The following is a 22149-nucleotide window of genomic DNA, read 5'->3' as shown; positions in this document are numbered from 1 at the left end:
GAAATATTGGCTCCAAAACCCAGCCGCCTGGAAAGTCAGGAGTGCACAGGTGCACACATAACCCTACATCTCAAGGCACAACACTTTATGTTCTGTGCACATCAGAGGCCAAGAAGAAGTGGTGTTCAACTCTGACAGTTTGAGGCTCACAGTTCCAGCTTGATGGGTCACAGCACTGGACCTGATGAATGCTAAGAAAGGAAGCACAGCTAAAGCCACCGCTGCTGAAGCATATTTATTCTAACGTTCTCCCATCTTAAGTAGTTTTTAGACATATTGCCATTCCACAAATAAAGTTATGCAGATTTTGTTATACAAAAGCCACATAAATGATGCAGAAGACATTTCAAAAATAACCATGATCCCACACATATTGTTTACAGCAATAAAGTTACAGTGAAATTATCAAAAGGTTTACATCCTTATCAACAGGAATTTAAAAAGTAAAGTAATTCTAAGTGTGGCTTTTTGGGAAGACCTTTAAATAGGAGGCTGACCTTGTTAATATTAATCATCTGGCATTAGGTACATCTTAAAATTAAGTGTTTCTGAAAAATCTGCAAAAATTAACTGATATAAAAACCTGACATTTATAATATGCAATCTCATTAAACTTCAATAGACCATTTTTCAAAGTAAAAATAGTGGGACAACAGTAAATAAAGTCAGGTTTTCCAAAGTACTGCTGTGTCCTAACTAAACAATCAGTGAGACAACTCTCTTTTCAACACAAGAAAAAACAGTCTAAAAACCAATATGACATCTTTTTTTTTAAAGTGCATTAATTATCTGAACAGTGCACTGATGCTTTTAACAATCTTAAATACAAAAATGCAGAGAACCAGTATAATTTTCAAAGTTTACAACAACTGACACCTAGAATTAAATCACTACCCTTTAGGTACAGGTATATATCTTCCTCTGTGTACATTCTGTAAAACAAAATGGAAACCTGGTCCAGGTTGGTCATTGCTTTTGCAGCTTACAAAAAATTAGAACATTATGCAAAAAATATGGACTATGGGCTTATTTTTTTGCCAGCTGAAGTACTGAAAACTCTCTTGGATTTAATGGTTCCTTAGACTTTGAAACACTCTCATCCATGAAGAAACCAAATCAAAATTAACAAAATTAAAATCATACTGCATCTTAATTTCAAGTAAGTACATTTGGTGATAGGTGTGCTCAGAACTTAATTCTAGAAGATGAACATATTTTCTGGCACCATAACTATTACTTTCAAAATTGTAGTGGATTTGCAAGTGTACTGGCCACATAAAGGGCTAAAGAAGAGATTGTATCCATCTACCACTGGAAAGGTACAATGATGCCTACAAAACCAATGATAAGTAAGTAATAAAGGCTTTAAATTGTAACCAAAACTACAAGCAACCAACAGGTCTGGAAATGTGTGAACCAGCTCTACAAAAACTGCAATGAGGTAAGGAAATGCATAGATGAGAGACCAGACAGACAGACTGGATAAACAGTAATGGCTTCATCTTTTTGAGTTCAGGATCAGATGTGATGATGTGGTGTTAGGACAGTGGGTTTTGCTTTTGTCACTTACAGATCTAGAGATCTTTATTTATCTATATATCTAAGGTCTCTTGCTATGTGTTCCAGTATAGTATAAAACATTAAAATACTAGTTGCATATATTTGCTTATTCTTCTAGATTTTTATCTAATTGTGATAAACAAAATACTCAACAGTTAAAGCTTACTGAGAATGCTGTTCAATCTCAAAGCTCTACTTAGCAGCCACACCAGTACTGAAAGACTACCATCTATTCAAGGTAGAACAACCACCATGTGGGAAAATGAGACAACACTAGATAAGGACATTTATGGTGCAGCTTTGGTGCTCAGTTGGTTGCATCATCTCTTCTCAGAGGAATTACTTGAAGTTCTTTGGCTATTCTCTCTGCAATAGCTCGACTACTTGCTGCAATTATTCTTCGAGACATCAAATCAAATGGTCCACCTAGAAAGCAAAGCAAACAAAGCAACCAGTTTATATATGAAGAAAATTAAAAGTTGATACAAAAATAAACACTGAAAAACTTGAGTGCAAATTATACGTTATTATTTAGGACCAAATTTTTCCTTTGGACAAAACTGCATTTAACACAACAGGTATATATTATGAGCTGCATTTCAATTCTCTTCAATGTATGCTTACTGTCTTTTTTCACTTTTCCAGGAGTCCAGCCAAGGCAGCAAAGGTTGTCTTCTTGCTTAACAACATATAATTAACCTGTTCTTCATCTATTAATGGGTTGGCAACTGCTCAGTAGTGGTAGCTTGGAAAGAGGACTGGAAAGAACTTGCCTTCTCATTTCAGCTACATTTTGCTCCCTATTAGCCATTTAAAAGGACAAAAGACTATTATGCAGGCCCTTGTACTTACCTGTTACATCCAGCAGTACTCCACCGGCTTCAGTTATAACGATTCCAGCTCCTGCCATATCCCAGCAGTGAATCCCCATCTCGTAATAGGCATCAGCTCCACCCGTTGCCACAAGGCACATGTTCAAAGCTGCTGTACCAACAGCTCTAATCCTAAAGGAGATACAAGAGGTTGTTTTAACTGAGGAGAGTTTGCAAAAAAGTTACAGTGTCTGTACCAGACAACACAGAGATGTCATGGTGGAAGTGAACTGAACTAGAGCAACCATGATGAAATGCTGCAGTGAAACATAAAAAATGGAAATGAAGTGTTGCTTAAATAGCTTGAAGAGTTTTCAAAATACAGCAAATTTCTAGAAATTACATTTAAAAATTCTGTTAATTTTTGTTTAAACACATTTTAAATGATTTCTTAAACAAAAACATATTATGGAAGATAGTTTCCATGAAACAGTAACAGTCTATTCTGCTCTTTGAACACAAGAATTCAAGAAGAGTATACACTTTTCAGTGATGAAAACGCCTTTTTTTCAGTTTCTCTGGTGATGCTCAGTAAACATCTCTGACTTGCCAAACCCTCTAACAGTAATCATAAAAATAAATCACACAGCATAAATTTGGTCTGGATAATTTAATCAAACCCTTGTGTCACAAACTCCAGTTTCTTTTGGAAATGTCAATGTACTTAGGCATTTTTATTTGTAAACAATGTTTGAGACTGAAGTTGATTTAAGTTGCTTCTTGCAATAGTTTAGCTGCTATCAATTACAATTTAATGTACAGTTTACTGTTAATTAAAATAACTGCAGTTTTTTGTACAAGTCACAACTTACTTGCTAAGCTGAACTCAAAACACATCCAAAATGTATTTCCTACTTACATCTTAGCATAAATTATTCAACAACATCAGAAAACTTTTTGAAAATAGGGAAAAAACCTACATGTTTAGTGTCAAAACAAGAATCCTGAGAATCTCAGCATAGAACTTGTTCGATCACAAACATGGATATGGTTGAGTAACAAAAAACTCTACTGAAACCAACTTTATACAAAATGGTTTGTGGAAATGTAGACTGGTTGATCTAGAGGAGAAAAAGCAGGGAACGCAACCAAAATAGGAGGAGTTTATGGACAATTTAAACTACTCAGACAATGTATGGTTTTGAAAGAGGAAAGGGGGATCTACTTTTGTCTTATATAAATATAAATATAAATATATATATGATGGAGAAGGAAGACTTGCTCACCCTATGATGATCGACAAGTCTCGTCTTTATTCCCGAATCACCGATTATTATACACCTTTTAATTAGCTCATGCATAGTGCAAAATCCCAGCTCACCATTGGCTAACTAGCTATCAGCTAACTACGTGCTGTTTTTAGTATAACTATTCCACTTTCCCAGGCTATTTGCTCTACCACCTGTGTCTGTGCATTACTTCATCCGTGGGCCAAGGACACAGTTTAATTGGGATAGCAACTCCCTCATTTTCTGTCTTGGTCAAATTAATCTCACTGTGAGCTTTAGCTGGGAGCTAGCTTGTTACAAAGCTCTCAACATATATATATATGTAAATAAAACAATTTTCATTACTACAAGGAAAGGAAACTAAGAAACGTAATATAACTTCTGTTCATTCAGTTTTATCTAGGGTGGGAAAAAAGGCACAAAATTGTATTCAACTTTTTAACTAGCAAATACAACACTTTGTAGTCCTGCAAGCCCAAACATGCTTTGCTTCTCAACACTGATTGTTAGGGTTCTCTTCTGCATGTGTCAGTTTGAAAAAGTTAAAACACAGTTTCTCTGTGGAAGCTACTAGACAGAAACATTTAAATCATATTTTGTATTTAAGGTGTCAAATATAATGTGGCCAAAGCTTTCTAAAATTATTGTATTTACAATATTAACCACTGTCAGTATATATAAATATATATAAAAATAGGAAGCATCTTACCCATGAACAGGAATACTGAGAAGTCTTTCCATATTAGAAAGAATTATTTTTATAGCCTCTGGATCTCGATTTGACCCCAATTCTGTTACTAAAAGGGATTTTGTAATGTCTGGAAAAGAAACAAAACCTCACTCTTCCAACTGCACAACTTAAACAGTCACAGTTACTAGCAGTGTTTACTTCATTGCTTTCTTACAAGGCTGAATAAAAGTGAGGTATCTTAATAAAACAGTACATGTATGAAACATATAAAAATCTGTTATTATTTGGAAAATTGCAGGACAAAAAAATACAATGAAAGAAGCATGATCTGCTCCAACTGCACATACACATTAATCAATGCCAGTACTATACAGAATTCTATTACTATAAAAATTAAAACAGTCTTGAGATACTTGAAGATGTCATTTGAAGCACGGATTTTACTTGATGTAGGGTTGTAAGCATAGAAGGGTGGTAGTGACTTAAACCAATAGGTCACACCTGGGAGAAGCTGAATTGTTTGGCAATTTGTTTCAATCTAAAAAAAAATATCAAACAGATTGCAGACATACACGGAATTAAAAAGAGAAACAAACTAACAAAATCACAATACATGGGAAATAAAATCTTCAATTGTCAAGTCTTGATTTTGCACAGATCACATCATATGCATCCAAAAGAACATAAAAAGTGTTTCTCAAAACTAAACAGCCCATGATAAAAGAAAGTCTTGCAAAACAAAACTAGGAGCTAAGAAATACCAATATATCCACATCTCAAATTCCTCCTGTCTCACTTGCAGTCTGGTAATTACCAGGGAAGAAGCTACTAAGTTCAGCTTACCTTGTTGGCCTGATACTTGCAGTTTCTGACCATTGCAAAATGCACCTTTTCCTTTTCTGGCAGTATACATCTTGTCTCGTATACAACTATACACAATTCCAAACTCTATCTGCAAGAAAAAGGAAAAATACCTTGTGGGGTTTTCCCCTTTCTTCCTATTTCCTGTGAAATAGGAAATTAGAGAACTTAGTTGTAACTAGATGCAAGCAATTAATCTGAATTTAATTAAAGTAATAAAAAGTATACCTCTTTGTTTACAACAAAGCCAATTGAAACTGCCACAAATGGAAACCTACAAAACAAAACATTTCACTAATTTATAGTGAGATACTACATTTCATTTATTATCCTGCTTACTCTTAATAAAGATAGTGTTCAGATAAATGTAATGTATATTTGAAAAACAAACTTGGACTACACAGAAGTGAGGTTCCTAGAATGTGTACAATTTAGCTGAAAATAGAACCAACAACACTTATGACCATTTGAAACACAAAGTTTTCTACCTACTGGGGCTGTCATTGCTGTTACAGCTGTTCCTAGCCTAGGGCCTTTTTTTTACAGCCAAAGAATTCAAACAAGCCTCTATGCTAGTAACCTTTCTCAGAAGGAACAAGCTGGCCAAAATGGTCTCGAAAAAGAGCCAAGCAACCAATACCTCTCCCACCACTACCCCTTTCTCCACCAAAGCCAAGACAAAGACAGACACTGAAGGATGCAGGAAGAGTGAAGATCGTGGCACATGGTGGATTGCATCTCAGTCTAAGTTCAAACCAATTAATCAACTAATTAATTAATTTTTACTTTTTTTAAAATTCCTAGACATTTGCTTTTATTCCTTCTGCAAAAAAAATTACCAACTTTTAAGCCTGTGGATTCAGAAGAATGGGTTCTTTTCCTATAATTTTCTTAACATGTTATTTAGTAGGATTCAGAAGGTGTTTGAAAGCCATTGTGCACATACAATTTAGCTGAAAATAGAACCAACAACACTTATGACCATTTGAAACACAAAGTTTTCTACCTACTGGGGCTGTCATTGCTGTTACAGCTGTTCCTAGCCTAGGGCCTTTTTTCTACAGCCAAAGAATGCAAACAAGCCCCTATGCTAGTAACCCTTCTCAGAAGGAACAAGCTGGCCAAAATGGTCTCACAAAAAGAACTAAGTTACCTCTCCCACCACCCCTTTCTCCACCAAAGCTAAGACAAAGACAGACACTGAAGGATGCAAGGAGAGTGAAGATCGTAGGACATGGTGGATTGCATCTCAGTCTGAGTTCAAATCAATTAATCAACCAATTTATTAATTTTTACTTTTTTAAAAATTCCTAGACATTTGCTTTTATTCCTTCTGCAAAAAAAATTACCAACTTTTAAGCCTGTGGATTCAGAAGAATGGGTTCTTTTCCTATAATTTTCTTAACATGTTATTTAGTAGGATTCAGAAGGTGTTTGAAAGCCATTGTGCACATAGCAGCAGTCATTTCAAAACTGAAATCAAGCAGACTCAGAAAAGCTCGCTGGGGCCAAAATCGATCACATCTAAAAGAGCTAAGGAATAGGCTGTCAGCATTACTCTCTAAGTCCCCTCCTCATCTTGGTGCGAAATATCACTGATAATTACTGGTGATATCCTGCTTTCCTTCATAGCTGAGGCTCCTAGATCTCAATGGATTTGAAGTTTCTTAGAAATCAGCACCTGAAGCTGTTATTTTCCTTTCTGAAGATGCTGCAACTTCTTTTTCTGTATCCTGTTCCTGCTGAAATCTGCCCATCTATCTTTGAAATCCATGCCAAAGACTGCTGACCCCTGCTATATAATACAGGCCTCATATGGAACAAATGATGTAGGTAACAGAGCAAGACTATTATAACACTCAAAGGAATATTAAAATGCTTGCAAAGACTGCCAATGGCTCTCAATAAGTATCAATTTGTAACTATTAACAAATTCATAGTATCTCTTTTAAAGCAGTTTAAAAATTAAAAACCACCTTACTTTCATGGAACTGGCAAACAAAAAAGGGTATTGGTTGGGGTTGCTAACATAAAAAAAATGAAAGGTGGACCTGTGTACAAAGTTGGTAGTTCCATCAATGGGGTCTATAATCCATGTGGGGTTATCTGTCAGAATGCTGCCCTCTCCAGCTGCAACAGATTCTTCACCGATAAAGCTACAGTAGAAACACATTTAAAGACAGAAAATGTTTAAAATGTCTGAATTACAACACTGTCCTTGACATTGAAATTCTTTAAAGTGAGATGAAGCTTTGAGTACCACCAGTAATCATATGCAAAAAGCTGAGAAATACAGTATTTATCCAGAAAGCACCAACCACATCTGACCAAGCTCACATGCGTATTTATGATGTTAAGCACAATCTGCAAGGAAAAGAATTTTATGTTTCAACACAGAAATAATACCTTAATTTAGTATTCAGAACATTGACATTGACATTGAAATTCTTTAAAGTGAGATGAAGCTTTGAGTACCACCAGTAATCATATGCAAAAAGCTGAGAAATACAGTATTTATCCAGAAAGCACCAACCACATCTGACCACACTCTCATGCATATTTATGATGTCAAGGATAAGCACAATCTGCAAGGAAAAGAACTGTATGTTTCAACACAGAAATACCAGAATTTAGCACTCACAATATACTAGAATAATACCAGAATTTAGTATTCAGAACATTGACGTTTTCATAACTTTCTTCCAGTAACAGCATCATCAAATTTTGTTCAAAATACCTATAGCTATTTACACCTTTCAGCTTATTTATGCTATACAAATTATTTTGTAGCTTGTGTTTTCAGTGAAGAATGCCTCTGTGGTCTTACGTACCTGGTTGTTACACCTTTCAGCTTATTTATGCTATACAAATTATTTTGTAGCTTGTGTTTTCAGTGAAGAACGTCTCTGTGTACCTGGTTAGAACACTGCAGGACCTGTTAAATTTGAAGACTGACTTCAACCCAAATATGACAGAAAGTTGTTAATCTCAAGACTTTAGTTTTACAAGCATGACAAAATGGTTACATGGTAAAGGGATGAATTCAAACCAGAGTTCCTGAAGAAGATGGGTGAGTGCATGCTCAGCCACAGTACTAAACCCCAGGACACAGAACGCATAGTGCCACAGCACCCCAAATTCCACAAGTTTTGCTGCTCAGGAAAGCATTTTAGACTGCAAAATTATTAGAATGAGTCTAAGTAGGAGGAATTCTCTTTGAGGCCTTTTGCAGGTTGTCACAATTTATCACACATTACTCAACCTATGAAAAGTTTGCAGCAAACACATGCTTTCCTCCAAAAACATGTAAAATAACTGCTGTGAGGAAACAAATGAGGTCTCTTTAATATTGATTGGGAGTTTTATGATTAACTACAGACGTGAAGATGACTAACAGAGAGAAACAGCATGTTTCCAAAAAGCAGCAGATCTTCAGAAAAACGAGACTGAATATAGGTGGATGAGTAATTCCCTAGGAAGTTCAGCACCATTATGTCTAATGCGACATTAATAAGCATTTTAGAATATTTTAGCTTCTTTTTATTTTAGGTAACCAATGTCACAGAAACTGTGGTTTCAAGGTCATTCTGCAAGTCTGCATGCTTATACTAAATTGGTTACTGAACTTTTGCACCACCTCAGTTGTTCCAGCTCTGTACAGATTTCTTACATTTCACACAGACAGCTAAAATTACAAAGTCTCCAAGAAAATGAAAGAAAAAAATAGCAAACCAGTTTTAAGGAAACTGTATTAAACTTGAGCCATTATGTCAAAATGCTGTCTCCAAGAAAATGAAAGAAAAAAATAGCAAACCAGTTTTAAGGAAACTGTATTGAGCCATTATGTCAAAATGCTAAAGACAGACCAATGTAAGCAAAATACATACAGATTACCCTTCAAGAACACATTTCTCAGGGGATGGGGGACAGGGGTATAGAGAGGGACAGAAGAAGGGGAAAAAAGGGGAAGAGCAATTACGAAAACCAGTATTTTGTATGACAGTCTTTCTGTTATGCAGAAGATCCCGTCTTCTTTTAAGGATGTTTTATGTTGTAAAACTGTATGAGATTTGCCAAAGTCACACTCAGTTCCACAGGACCCATCCAACACAGACAGCAAAGGCACACTACTGCAAAAGCAGACAAGAAATTTGGTTTCCAGGTCTCCTGGGGCCACCTTTGACTTTCCAACACAATAACCAGGAAGTTTATTACAGCTGGCTCAACTGGAAGTGACTTTCAGATTAAGTTTTGTCTCATGTCAGGAGACCTGGGGACACCTCGTTTTCTTGCTACAGCCCTGGGCAAAACTTCAGCCCACGACTACTCTAAAATACTTAATTTATTGAAGGTAATGCTACAACTTGCCAGCATGCCAGTTGTAATAAAACTTTACTGAGTAAAATAATAAACTTTCCATTTTTTTCTGTCAAAAGCATTCAACAAGCCATACCTGTGAGAAGGATACTTTTCTTTTACCATAGAAATAATGAAGTTTTCTACTTTTTGATCAGTTTCTGTCACTAGATCTACAGGTGAACTTTTAGTCATAACAGGTATTTCTTCTCGGACTGCTCCACGGACTATCTGTAGAGACAAAAACAAATAGAAAAAAAAAATCTTTAATTGTTAACAATATGGAAAATATGAATCTTCCAAAAAACTTAGGCATAATTTTTACAGTCATTTTCTGTACTGCACAAACAAAACACAAGTGACATAACCTGGATTTAACTGCAGAGCCGGGACTGGCATCTCTAGTCCCTACTCAGTACAAAGTTCTACATGGCTTTAAATCTAAGTACAAAAGGAAGATCACCAAGTAGATGAAACTGGAGTCCATTTTGTAAGGACAAGTTCTAGATTTACAAATTTAAATACCAGAGTTGAATAAAACACCTAACACTGAGCTCAAGCCAGGTATTTTAGCCAGACCCTGCATTTAGGATCTTAAAACCATCAGTACCAGCTTAAGCAAGAATCCATGCCTCACACCTCACAGAATTATTTTACTATAACTCAAAGATTTTCTGAGTGAAGACTTTAATGAGGTCACTGCAGAGACAATGTTCCACAGACTTTGCAGCTCCAGGGGACAGAATTATTATGTGTGCCATCTTGACTGGCTGCCACAGCCTTCAAATGTACTAAGAACCAAAACATTTGGTAACCATTTGTGCTGAGGCTTTGCAAAGATGCACAAACTTTTTCTTGTTCTAAGCCATCTTAAATCTCATATGGCAAAATATCACCACTGTAAGGGATGGTTCTTATTTACAGAAGCAAAGCAGTCTTCATGAAGAGGAACAATCATCGAAACAACTGGTTTGGTTTAGAAGGAGCTTAAAAAACCATCTAGTTCCAGCTGTCCTGACACGGGCAGGGGCACCTTTCACTAGACCAGTCTAGAGCTCTGTCCAGCCTGGCCCTGGACACTTCCAAGGACAGAGAGAACACAATAAGGTATTGAGTGCTATCAACAAGCCTCTGTACAAAGCTGACTGAGGTGTTCACGAGAAAAGACTGTCCCCAGCTTTCAGGTGGTAAAATAATACCGCAGACAGGTGTAGTTAAAGGGTAAAAGTCAAGATGCTCTTTGTTTACCACAATTCTGAATTTTATTTTTTAAATCAAACTCAAGGAAAAAAAGTTACTCCTTAAGTCTTTAATCAGACTCCAAGCCAAGGAAAAGTGCAAAGTTGTTTTCTTATGTTAACCGAATTCTAAACATAAAAGACACTCTAATCTTGCACTTGAACACAAACTATTCTGCCCATTTAGATTTTTGACAAAACACTCTCCAAAAGAAATTCCAACATCAACCTCCTTCAAAAGCTATATATATATATTAGACTCAATAAATCACCTTATTATTCACAAAGAGCTTATACATACCTCCCCAGCTTTCCTTGCTAAACCAACTGCATAATCCATACATTCTTGCCAGGGATCTCCCATCTTTCCCGAGATAAACAGCCTAGCAAAAGGAAAGGTTAATGCCAAAAATTATTATGGCTCGTTTTCTTCCTTTTTTTTTTTTTTTTTACAGGCGCAGGCGCCGCGCGCGAGGCCCCGGGCCCGCCTCCTCCGCGCCTGCGTGTGAGGGAGCGCGGGGCGGGCGAGGCCGCCTCGGCGCCGGCGCTGTCAAAATTTACAGCGGAGGTGTTGAAATTTCGACTTTGATGTCGACTTCGTGTTGATAATTAGGCGTGGCAGGGCGGAGATACCGTAAATGCTCTCCCGTGGAGCACGCGATTGAAGTTTATAATAGAATTGAAAGGCTTTTTTTTTTTTTTTTAACAAATTCGAAGTTTTTTTTCCTTCACCCGGCTTAAGCACTGTCCAAACGAGGAGAGGGGCTGAGCGCAGGCCCCGCCCCACGCCGCCCCGGGCTGCAGGACGCGCGGCCCCTCACGGCGCCCGAAATGGCGGTCCCGTGGAGCACGCGATTGAAGTTTATAATAGAATTGAAAGGATGGTTTGGGTTGGAAGGAGCTTTAAAGATCATAAGCAACCTCTCTGCCGTGGCCAGCGATACCTTCCACTAGAGCAGCTTGTTCAGAGCCCCATCCGACCGGGCCTTGTTCCTTTCCAGGGGCAGGGCATCCACAGCATCTCTGGGCAGCCTGTGTCAGTGCCTCGGAGCCCTCACGGAGGGCGAGCTCACACAGAGTTCAACGATTTTTGAAAGCAATTTGCAGTGCAACTGATGCTTCTTCAGTATTAATTATACAGAGGGGAAAAAAAAAAAAAGAGGAAAAAAATCTTTCCAAGCCTGACTAATACCAGTTTATTTTATTTTTTTTTCTTTTTTCTTTTTTTTTTCCCCTCTGGTCTTTTGAGCCCATTTTCTGTCATCAGGTAAAGGAAAAACACTGAGGGCTTGTTTTGTCCTTACAAATTGCAGCTGATGTAACTGACTGTCCTATGCAAAATGGGTGATCTGGCTAAACAGGGCAAGGGTTGCAATTTGCTTTATGGTTAAAATAATCATAAAATGTCTACCACACCAAAAGAAGCAGTCTTACCTTATTGCCCCAATGCCAACTTAATGCACACCTAGGCCAAGTTAGTTTTGTCCTTTCCACATCACTGAAAAAGTTTCCACTCTCACTGAATCTGTTGTGTGAGGCAAGTCACTGTGCAATTCCACATTTCCTCCTTCCCATCTCATAAACAAGAATAAGCCTGCTTTTTAAAGTATTCAGAGTCATTAAAGAACTACAGTGATGATAAGTTGTGTTTTGATTATTTTGCAAATCGTTCTTTACAAGGTCATACCAAAAACACACAGACCACTGAAAGAGGCACTTTGGCTCAGATTAAGTTTTTGTTGAGGCAAGCAGATGAACATGCCTCAGTGCAATCTATATAGGACTGCATGAGTGTTATGAAAAATGGCTTTTTGACATCACTAATGTATACTTAACATGACAGCAAGAGTTTTACCGATTTCAAATTCTGCATTCACCTTAAAATCAGCAGAAGTAAAAGGAATGCCTGAAGTTCTCTCCTAACAAGTATAAGAATTTTTCTAATCCAAATCATAATTTCTATTCCAGCTGAAATGAAATTTTGTATTTTATATAGGAGGCTACTAGGAGGAAAACTAAAGCTGCAAGGTGTGTTTTTATGTGTCACCTGATAAACTGGATGAACAGAGGTGACGTATTGATAAAAAAAGTCTGCAAACCAGACTGATCACACCCCAGGGTGCATACTTTTCCAGGACAGACACAGAAACAGAAAATTGTGAAAATAAAAGTATGAGAGATTACTGCCTGCTTTCTTAGTGTGATATATTATTTCTTGTTTAGAACAGCATTGCCCAGCCAATCTAACAGCTCATGATGCAAGCAGAATCCAACTTTTGGTGTTAATACAACCCTTTCTAAACTGTTGCATACATGACAAACACATGCCAAGCAACCTTGCAGTAACAATGTTTGAACTGGAACAAGGCCTGGAGCTGCTACCACAGCATCTCATAAAGCGCTTGTAAATCCTTGACCATGTGCATTCTCTAAAATTACAGCTAGAACAACTAAAACACTTGATATTCACCTGTTTTTGTAGTTTGGCTGAAAGCGTGTTTGTTGTAAAATCAGGAAGTATTTCTTTAGATAAATTCCTTTACTTGCTTGCATAACTTTACATACATTTCTTTACATACATTTTTTTGGCATCTACTAGAAGTTAAAGTTTTGTTTTTTAACTTAGAAGTGAAACAATTCAGCACCTTCTAAGCACAGGCCTGTAAAATCAACAGTGGTTTCAAATGAGAACTGATTCCTCTGAAGTATTTTGGTCTTTTTTTTCAAATATAGTTGTTAAACTTTCTGTATGAAAATGTGCTAAGATAATGAGTTTAAAAAACCAAACCAAAACAAAATGCTAAGTAAAGGTAAGTTGGAATCTAAACAGGTAAAATGAGAACAGTTCTAGCCTATGCAAGATCCTAGAGGTATGGAAAAGTTTCTGCTTTTGTTCCTAGTACCATTGATTAGGGTGGAGTTTTCATCTCTAATCAATTATTTTTTTGTCAGACTAATTTGGTTTTGCTTCTCAGTTTCTGAAAACTACTTCTAATGTGCTTCTGTGTACAATCCTAGACACAATCCTGGAATAAGATGATAGTGAAAACTTTTGGGAGTCTTATCAACTGTGACTTGCCATGCTTGTACTGTCATTTACAATGACATGATAGACCTTAGCCATTACTGGCAATTGATGAAAGCAACCATGCTGGTAAAACCTGAGGTCTCCCCAAAGATCGACTTCCTGCATCCCAAGTCTATCTTCTCTTTATCCACAAAAAAGTGTTATTTCAATTATTTTGCCTGCAAATGCCAAGGCAGAAAAATCAGGAGCAGGAGGAAGGGCGTAAGTAGAAAACTCTTGAAGATTTAGCAGAAGGTTTTCTGCTAAATAAAAAGAGGAAATGACCCTGTTGCACAAAAGTATTTTTCACTTGCTTTTGTAGCAACAGGGTGGGGAAAAAGTTCTGTTCAAGGCTCTTCCCAGCTCACTGGTTCCACAATGCTGGTTGGGCTCTTACTGCATATTCTGTACCATAGCAGCCTAAGATAAAAAGAAAGATGAATAGACAATTGCAGATTAAAGGGAGGAAAATAAGTAACAAGGGAAAAGGGAACTGTTCCTCATGTACTGGAAAGCAAGATAACAACTGGAGAGACAAGCAAGGGAAAGCACAAAAATGTTCCTGTACTTTCCACTGACAAAGTCAAATTTTTGTCTGGAGACAAAGATTTCCAAAATAACCAGCCACTGAAAACCCTTTCCTTCATGGAAACCAAAATCACCTTTGTCTGACATCCAGTAAAGATACCCAAGTCATGACTTCATACCTAAGTCATGTTAAAACTACAGTAGAGTACTGTGAGGCAAAATAAGTGACAGGCTTACCGAGCTCTTTTATCCCCCACCTAATCACACAAAAAGATTTACAATCAGGAAGACACCTGAGTGAATTTACTTTTGTTTCATAAAGCTTTCTTCCTAAATGTCATTAAGAAAAAAATGTGAACCTGGTGTATGGACAGTGCCAGTTTCCAAATGCAATCAAATCTGTTTGTGTAGATGTAGAAAAAATGTTGCATTAGCATAGTATGTTTCTTTCCTTCAGAAAACTGTCATACTGCAAGTTTACATTTTCATTATTTATTAAGACATACTGTCCCCGCCACTTACACAAAAATAAATACCAAATTTAAGAAAAAAAATATTGATATAATACAGCTCAATAGAGTAAGAATTTATTCTAGAATGTGAATACCTGTAATATTAGTTATTATAATTTTCCTTTCAGGACATAATTCTTCTGTCAGTCAAGCAACTGAGAAACTGATGGAAATTGAGTCTTTACAATGGAAGACTGATTCTGGCATACCAGTGATTTTAAAAGAAAACTGGACTTGCTTTTTAATACCATGCTTCTAAAAAATACTGGTTTTGTTTTGTTTTTTTTTAATTTGTGAAAATTTATTGACTAACTAAAGTAGGATTCTGTATCTTCTATAAATAGAACATCATTATCAAGATACTCCAGAATTACATTCCCTCCATTGTACAGTGGATAGTCTTTATCAGATAGCCATGTTTCCAGTGTGTGCTCAAATGGCAAGGCTTCTCCAGAAGCAGTATGGCATAATCTCAGTTTCTGTAAGACAGACAGGACAGAAATTAACACCAAGATTTGCCTATCCAAGATGAAAGAAGTGGGGTGGGAGAGGCACAAAAGGCTAAAGAAAAAAAACTAAAACCAAAATGCAACAACCTGGAAAATGTTTGTTATTGCTGACTTACCTGGGATGTTGATTTGTTGTTGTCATTTTTAAGGCTTGCTAAGGAAGCTGCAAAATCTACTACTTTGCCAATACTCCACTTACTGCAAAAGAACATGGGTTTGCTTTTCTCTTTGTTCCCTTTTGGTAAAAATACTTGAAAGTAAATTCTTTCTGTCTAGAAAAACATGAAAAATAAGACAAAAATTAAAACAATTGATGAAGACACAATGCCAGGGCCTCACACAGGAGGTTACCTTTTCTGAGGACCCAATGGATTGTGGGCAGGAAATAAGCGCCCTGATTCACTTGGCAAATTAATTATTTTGCACTTCTCCCTTGAGCACCCGAGGGGTGGTGTTACACCCTTACTGGAGATAAAATAAGGAAGGCTTAGGGAAAGGGTTAGCTTGTGGTAAAGCTGATGGTCTTACCACTCTGGCAGGATTTGATCAACAGTTTGCTGAACTCCCATGCCCTCTGCTGTGCAGTCTGACAATGACACTCATTAAAAAGAAAAAAAAGTCCAGGAATCCTAGAACAATCATGGAGTTTCCTGGGTGTTCCACCTGTCCTCAAAGTAATGGTGCAGTCAAGAAATGGAATGGTCCACTAAAATGAGCTCTAGGGCAAAGTTTCCTTATGGGAAAATGACGTAAATCCCTACTTAAAGGTGTTTGATGTTTAAAATAACCAGTAGACACCCATCAGATGCCCACTGGAAGAGGCTCATTTTCCTGCTCTCCAACCAGTAAAAAGTCTAATAAACCCCCTAGTGTCAGACCTCTTTTTTCAGGGTGACAATGTTCTTACTAATTACTACCCTTATGAAGTTTAAAATACCTGTCTGTCCCTTTGCTAACTCCCAAAGCAAAGGGCACATGAAAAACTGTTTCTAGATGGGGACTTCATTTACCTTCACAGAGGTTTGGATAATGCCCAAGAATGGGTAATTGCTTATCATTTCAGGAAATGAGTGAAACTTGGACAGCATTTTTGGCCTGAACAAACCTGGAGTATCCCAAGGAATCATCACTTGACCTTTGTAGAAACCTCAGCTGTAAAAAGATGATCACAATACCCACTGTATTGACCTGACCATTATCTGTACCTCCTTCCTCCCTGTTTCATGAATGGGATGATAATCATGTTATGCAGTTTATGAAAATAATTTCTTACATGGGTTTTTTACACATACAAATGGTTTTGTATATACAAAACTCTCAGCCTTCAGATGCCAATTCTGGGTGAGTAGCTGAATCTGCACCTGAAACATCTTGGTACCAATATAAGTTGGCATACACATGTCTCTACACTCTCAAAATTAGCAAACTCAAACATTTAAGGCACATTCTTGTGATAAGACTACATTGTCCACTGCAATGCCCCAACATATTAATTAGGTGGGAAAACCAAGCAATTACGTGTTTCAGGGCTAGATGATATGAAATATTGATATTGCTAGCCAAGAATTAAGAATTGACACTATCTGCAAAAAGTGTCAATTGCACTATCTGCAAAAAGGGTCCAGGTGATAAAGAACAACAAGCTAAGATGTGCTATAAAATTCTGTGCTGCACTACTTACAAAATTGTGCTACAGTGATTCTAGAAATCCTGTTCTAGTCTAATAATGAAATTACTGTGCTCTGCTGATCATCAAATTCCACTAAAATAGTAAAATTTAATAAACTTATTGCTGTCATCCTTCTGCCAAGAATCCCCAAAAGACCCTGTTTGTCTCTGCTGTGCTATGTGACAGCCATGTGGCAGGCAAACACATTTCTGCTATGAAGTAAAATAATTTGATTCCACTGCCCCAAACTTCACACAGACATCTACAGACAAAAAACAAGTGAGATTGCTTTTGGGTAGCTTTACAGGCTGACATGTACATTTAAGGGATTGTGGTCTTGAAAAATTAAATCCAAAACCAAGCTGAGGAAACTCAATGAAGATCAAACAATTTAGAAATCTTTCTAGTTCCTTTGGGAATTCAGTTAGTGAAAACAAACATCACTGACCTGAGGCAAGGACTTGTCCCCACATGCATGCATTTTCAGTTTCATTAATGCCACTTTTGCTGCTGTCTCACTGTTTTTTGCTCCTTTACGTTTTTTGCTTTTCACTTCATCACTCTTTTTAGACTCTGAGAACAATAGTTATACTGTTAGTGTGATCATTCTGACAGTTTCCTGAGCATATTATATGACATAGACTCACTTAATCTGTTAGGTCTCATTGTACTGCCAGGGATCCCATTCCTTTTCATGTCTGTTCATATTTTCCCAAAGTCATGTATCAGCATTTTCAGTTATAGCAGAATTCCTTTACATTGAAAAGTAGATGAACATTATCACCATGTAAACACAGGCTGCAAAAGCCAAATAGATACAAATTCTGGAGTTTCTACAGCTGTGACTATCACAGCATTCATATGGCAACATTTCAGGTCCTCCTTTCTACACATAACCCCACTGTCCAGCTGGGCAGTGGTGTTTATTCTCTTTCCCACCCTAGAGCTTGTTTAAAACATTACATGGTAGAATCAGACTTTTCTGGGCATCTTAATTGTGTAGGTATGATCCCAGCAGATTGACATGCACATCCAACAAAACTGGATTATTTGCACATGGATTAATACGTAAATAATAATGGCTGGGTACAATTCATTACAGTATAGTACTTGTAGAATGACAACAAGACAATAATTCTGAAAGAAACCTGTACCCTATTTATTCTTTAGAGATTCTCCTTGTACTGTTGTTTTGGCTCAGTTTAGATAAACAATATTAAACATTGACATGTAAGTTTAGGGTTATTTAACCAAGAAACTCCCATCCTTTCTTCTTATTTGGTCAAACCTGACCCCTCAAAGGAGGTCAGAAACTCAAATAGTGTTCTGAAAAAATATAAGAAAATGAATATATATGCCTCTGTACTTGCCTATAATATGTTGAACAAGCTGCTGAGTGGCAGCCATTCGAGGTTTTGGTGTGTCCAGCTTCTCACATTCATGGTCTGATTGATGACGATGTCTGTAAACAACAAAGTAAAACTTCTATTGCATTTTCCATACATTAGTGAATGAATATGGATGTTTAAACACTCTGTTCCACTCACCTGAGACAAAAATGTTTTTCACAGTAAGGACACAACACTGGCAAAAGCTCCTTTCCACTGCAGTCCTTGTATGAACACGGGTAAGATCTGTGCTGATCAGGTTTCACAGAATTGTTTCTTATATTCACCTAGGAGTAAGTACAAAATATTTTGTGTAAATAAACAGATACTACAGATATAAGTTACCATCCCAGCTTTCTCAAAGATCTGTGATAGCTCTCCATTCTATGGGCAAATCTGGTCCAGCTATTCTCTCCTACTTTTTCCCTGGTTATATTTAGCTCAGACACTGAAAAAGAACTGTCATCCTACTCAAAGTCAATTTACTTCTGAGAGGAAAAAAAAGAGTAGATTCATTTTTTAAGCCTTTCACATTCTAAGTTAAATAATTCATACTTATATACCATATGCATTCATCTAGTCTGAAAACACACAGCTAAATTGCATGGAATTTTAATTTAAGGCTGTCATATATTATTAGATTACCTCAGAACACCCATGAGCATCCCGGCTCCTGTGTTGTAGGCTTTGTGGAAAAAGAAGAAAATATCACACTGTTATCAACATTCCAGGAAAAAAAACCTGCATGTGAAAACATTTAAGTGTTTAAAGAGTAATTTGACAAGTTTTATCATGGCAAAACTTCAATTAGATAATAAATCTTCTCCAAAGTTTGTTCTATCTCATGCATTTCAGTTCTTGAATGGATAGATCATATTCTTTCTCAGAATGTAAAACATTTAGCTTTTGGAACTTATGCCTCAAGATAAACAAATAAATTCAAGAGAATGAAGACAGTAGAGTTCAGTTCAAAGCAACCAGATTTTGTCTGTTTTAATGGATTTTGAATCACCTTCCATGACGGCAGAAATCCCTTAATGGCTTCTGATATGTTAGAAGTGAAATCTGCCCCCAACTGAGTTTTTCTCAGCTGCCCTCTGCTAATCTGAAGTGTAAATCAAAGTGTAGCCCCTGATTTCAACCTTGCAAGAAACCTCAAAATTTTTTCAAGAAGAAAACATCATCAGCCACCTCCTTTTTTGACAAGGTCACCCATTTATATGACACTGGGAAGCCAGCAGATGTGGTGGTTTGCATTTTAGCAAAGCTTTTGACACTGTCTCTCAGAATGCTCTTCTAGACAAAAAGGTCCAGCAACAGCTAGACAAGTCTGTAATACTATGGCTGATGGTTTGGGCTCAGAGAGTCACAGTTAATGCAATTGCTTCAATCTGGTGGACAGTGGAGCTCCCCCCAGGGCCCAATTTTAGTGCAGTGCTCTTTAGTATTTTTATAAATTATCTGGATACATGTTATGGTTGCCAACGATTCTAAACAAGGAAAAGCTGTCACCTCCCTTGAGGGTGGAGAACTCACACAGAGAGATTCTTGTTAGATGAGGGAGCTGGGCAGTCACCAACTGTATGAAATTTAATGAGAGCAAGTGCAGGATTCTTCACCTGGGATGAGGAAATCCTGGTGACCAAGCATACAACATGAGGAAATGGAAAGAAGCTGTGTCACGAGAAGTTCAGGTTGAACATCAGGAAAAGGTTCTTAGAAGGAAGGAAGCGGCCATGGCATCAAGCCTGTTGGAATTCAAAGGCTGTCTGAATGACACTTAGCTGTATCCTTTAGTTTTAGTCCTGTGAGGAGCAGGGAGTTGGATTTGTTGACTCTTGTGAGACCCTTTCAGCTTGAGGTACTCTGTGATTCTATGCACTTACCAAAAGATGCCTGAACAGCCATCACATACAAAGGGAAGAAAATCTGAAACAAAAAGATTTGTTTTCAGTTAAGACAACATGGTTGTTGTTTTGTTAATAGTTTCTAGCTTAATTTTCACATGATTAACTTTTGCTTATCAACATCAGAGGGTAGGTATATTTATAATAATACTTAGCAACTGCATCTACACTTTAGCTAAAAGTAGCTTTTGTTAACTCTCCTAATTAATATTACAGAAAAACATATGAGCAGGTAAATTATACTTATATACATACCAGACGTTGGAATTAGGCTTTAGATTCACTTTTTGTTTTCAGTATCAAGCTATGACACTGGAACATATGGCTAGTCATCAAAATTACTAGTTATGTTAAAAACTGAATTTATTGCAAGACCACTCAGAACACTATTTACTGACAGTGGACAGTTTACTTTTTTTTTAATTTTTTTTTTTTTAATAGGCTGCCAACTGGAGGAGATACTGACTTTTTGGAAGGGAGAGCATCTCCTCCACAGTCATAATGATCCTGCCCCTTCTTTACATCATATCCTACATGCTGTCCTTGGGTGATTAAAATTGCACACACTTCCTAAGCCTCTGTACACATCCCCTGCCTACCACATAAATTCTTACACATAAAATCACATCACTGTCTGCTGAACTCCACCACATCATTAATGGCAGCAAATGCCAGGGCCAGTCCACTACTCTGCTCCTCCGTCCTTCGGATTTTATGCTGACAGACCACCACGCAGCTGGACCACGCAGCTCAGCTCACTATCGTCTCGATCCCTTCATCTCTGAGTGCTCCTCAGAAAGCTTTCGCTACAGGCGGTTCTGCTGCTTCTTTCTGAGAGGCAACATTTCCAGTCACACTCTCCGAGATCGCTGAAGGCAATCAAGTGTGAGGAAGGGGCAAGCGGGCTCTTAACCACTCAGTGAGACAACCGAGGTGTCAGGCGCTGGCACTAGACCGGGCAGGGCTGCAGCAGCACAGAGGACTCCCCGATCGGGGGGACACCCCTCACAACCCCCCACCATCCCCATCGGGACCCGCCGCGCCTCCCTTACCGAGCTGGCGGCACTCGGGCACCCCGCAGTGCTGCCCCACCTCCAGCTCCGCCATGTCGGCGGCACGCAGGAGGCGCAGAGGCAGCGGGGCGGGCAGGGCCGCTCTGCGAGGGGCCGGCGGGAGCCGCCCCGGGGCGGGCGGGGCCGAGGCGGAGCCTGAGCCTGAGCCCGAGTCCGGGCCGGGTTGAACCTGAGCCTGAGCCCGAGCCCGCCCCACGGGCTCGGAGCTCCGGGCGTGCCGGCAGGAGCGGCGGCGTCACCGGGCTCAGGGCAACCTGAGCAGCCCATGTCAGCCCAAACCTCAGCCTTCAGTGGGCCCAGAGCCTGGTGCTCCTCGGGCTGTTCCAGGGGAAAAGAAAAACGCATGATTTGTGCCTTATTTGTCGCTGTTTGCGTCGTCCTTTGGGGCAGAGCCTTGTTCCCGGAGGCAGAGCGGAGGTAGCCCGGCTTCCCGAAGGACTTCCTGCCCCCTGCGACCTGTTGGTGCTACTGGGGCAGAGCCTGGTGCTCCTCGGGCTGTTCCAGGGGAAAAGAAAAACGCATGATTTGTGCCTTATTTGTCGCTGTTTGCGTCGTCCTTTGGGGCAGAGCCTTGTTCCCGGAGGCAGAGCGGAGATAGCCCGGCTTGCCGAAGGACTCCTGCCCCCTGCGACCTGTTGGTGCCACTGGGCTTTCCTTAGCGGCGCACCCACCACTTTTGTAAAAAACCC

General features: G+C 38.4%; 2 protein-coding genes across 5 annotated transcripts; both read right to left on the bottom strand.

Moving 5' to 3' along the window:
* Window positions 1–210: 210 nt before the first annotated feature.
* On the bottom strand, window positions 211–11652 carry IMPA1 (inositol monophosphatase 1). Of its 3 annotated transcripts, none has more exons than XM_039702862.1 (9): window positions 11513–11639; window positions 11109–11259; window positions 9667–9800; window positions 7265–7369; window positions 5442–5487; window positions 5196–5304; window positions 4371–4479; window positions 2413–2564; window positions 211–1986 (listed from the first exon to the last, which is right to left on the bottom strand). In XM_039702862.1, the coding sequence occupies exons 2-9, from the start codon at window positions 11169–11171 to the stop codon at window positions 1868–1870; spliced, it is 837 nt and encodes a 278-aa protein (XP_039558796.1). In that variant the 5' UTR covers window positions 11172–11259; window positions 11513–11639; the 3' UTR covers window positions 211–1867. The 3 variants fall into 3 exon arrangements, with proteins under 3 accessions (XP_039558796.1, XP_039558795.1, XP_039558794.1); XM_039702861.1 differs by having other exon boundaries at window positions 1849–1986; window positions 11109–11190; window positions 11540–11652; XM_039702860.1 differs by having other exon boundaries at window positions 1849–1986; window positions 11109–11258; window positions 11510–11635.
* A 791-nt stretch (window positions 11653–12443) lies between these two features.
* Window positions 12444–21554, bottom strand: ZFAND1 (zinc finger AN1-type containing 1). Of its 2 annotated transcripts, XM_039702864.1 has the most exons (9): window positions 21440–21492; window positions 20367–20409; window positions 20100–20228; window positions 19126–19165; window positions 18640–18767; window positions 18463–18554; window positions 17541–17665; window positions 15540–15695; window positions 12444–15393 (listed from the first exon to the last, which is right to left on the bottom strand). In XM_039702864.1, exons 3-9 carry the CDS (start codon window positions 20135–20137, stop codon window positions 15223–15225), a joined length of 750 nt encoding a protein of 249 aa, XP_039558798.1. In that variant the 5' UTR covers window positions 20138–20228; window positions 20367–20409; window positions 21440–21492; the 3' UTR covers window positions 12444–15222. The 2 variants fall into 2 exon arrangements, with proteins under 2 accessions (XP_039558798.1, XP_039558797.1); XM_039702863.1 differs by lacking the exon at window positions 20100–20228 and having other exon boundaries at window positions 21440–21554.
* Window positions 21555–22149: the final 595 nt, after the last annotated feature.

Source organism: Passer montanus, unplaced genomic scaffold, assembly GCF_014805655.1.
Source record: "Passer montanus isolate IOZ18808 unplaced genomic scaffold, ASM1480565v1 scaffold16, whole genome shotgun sequence".
Classification (NCBI taxonomy): domain Eukaryota; kingdom Metazoa; phylum Chordata; class Aves; order Passeriformes; family Passeridae; genus Passer; species Passer montanus.
This window is presented reverse-complemented; position numbering and strand designations above follow the sequence as displayed.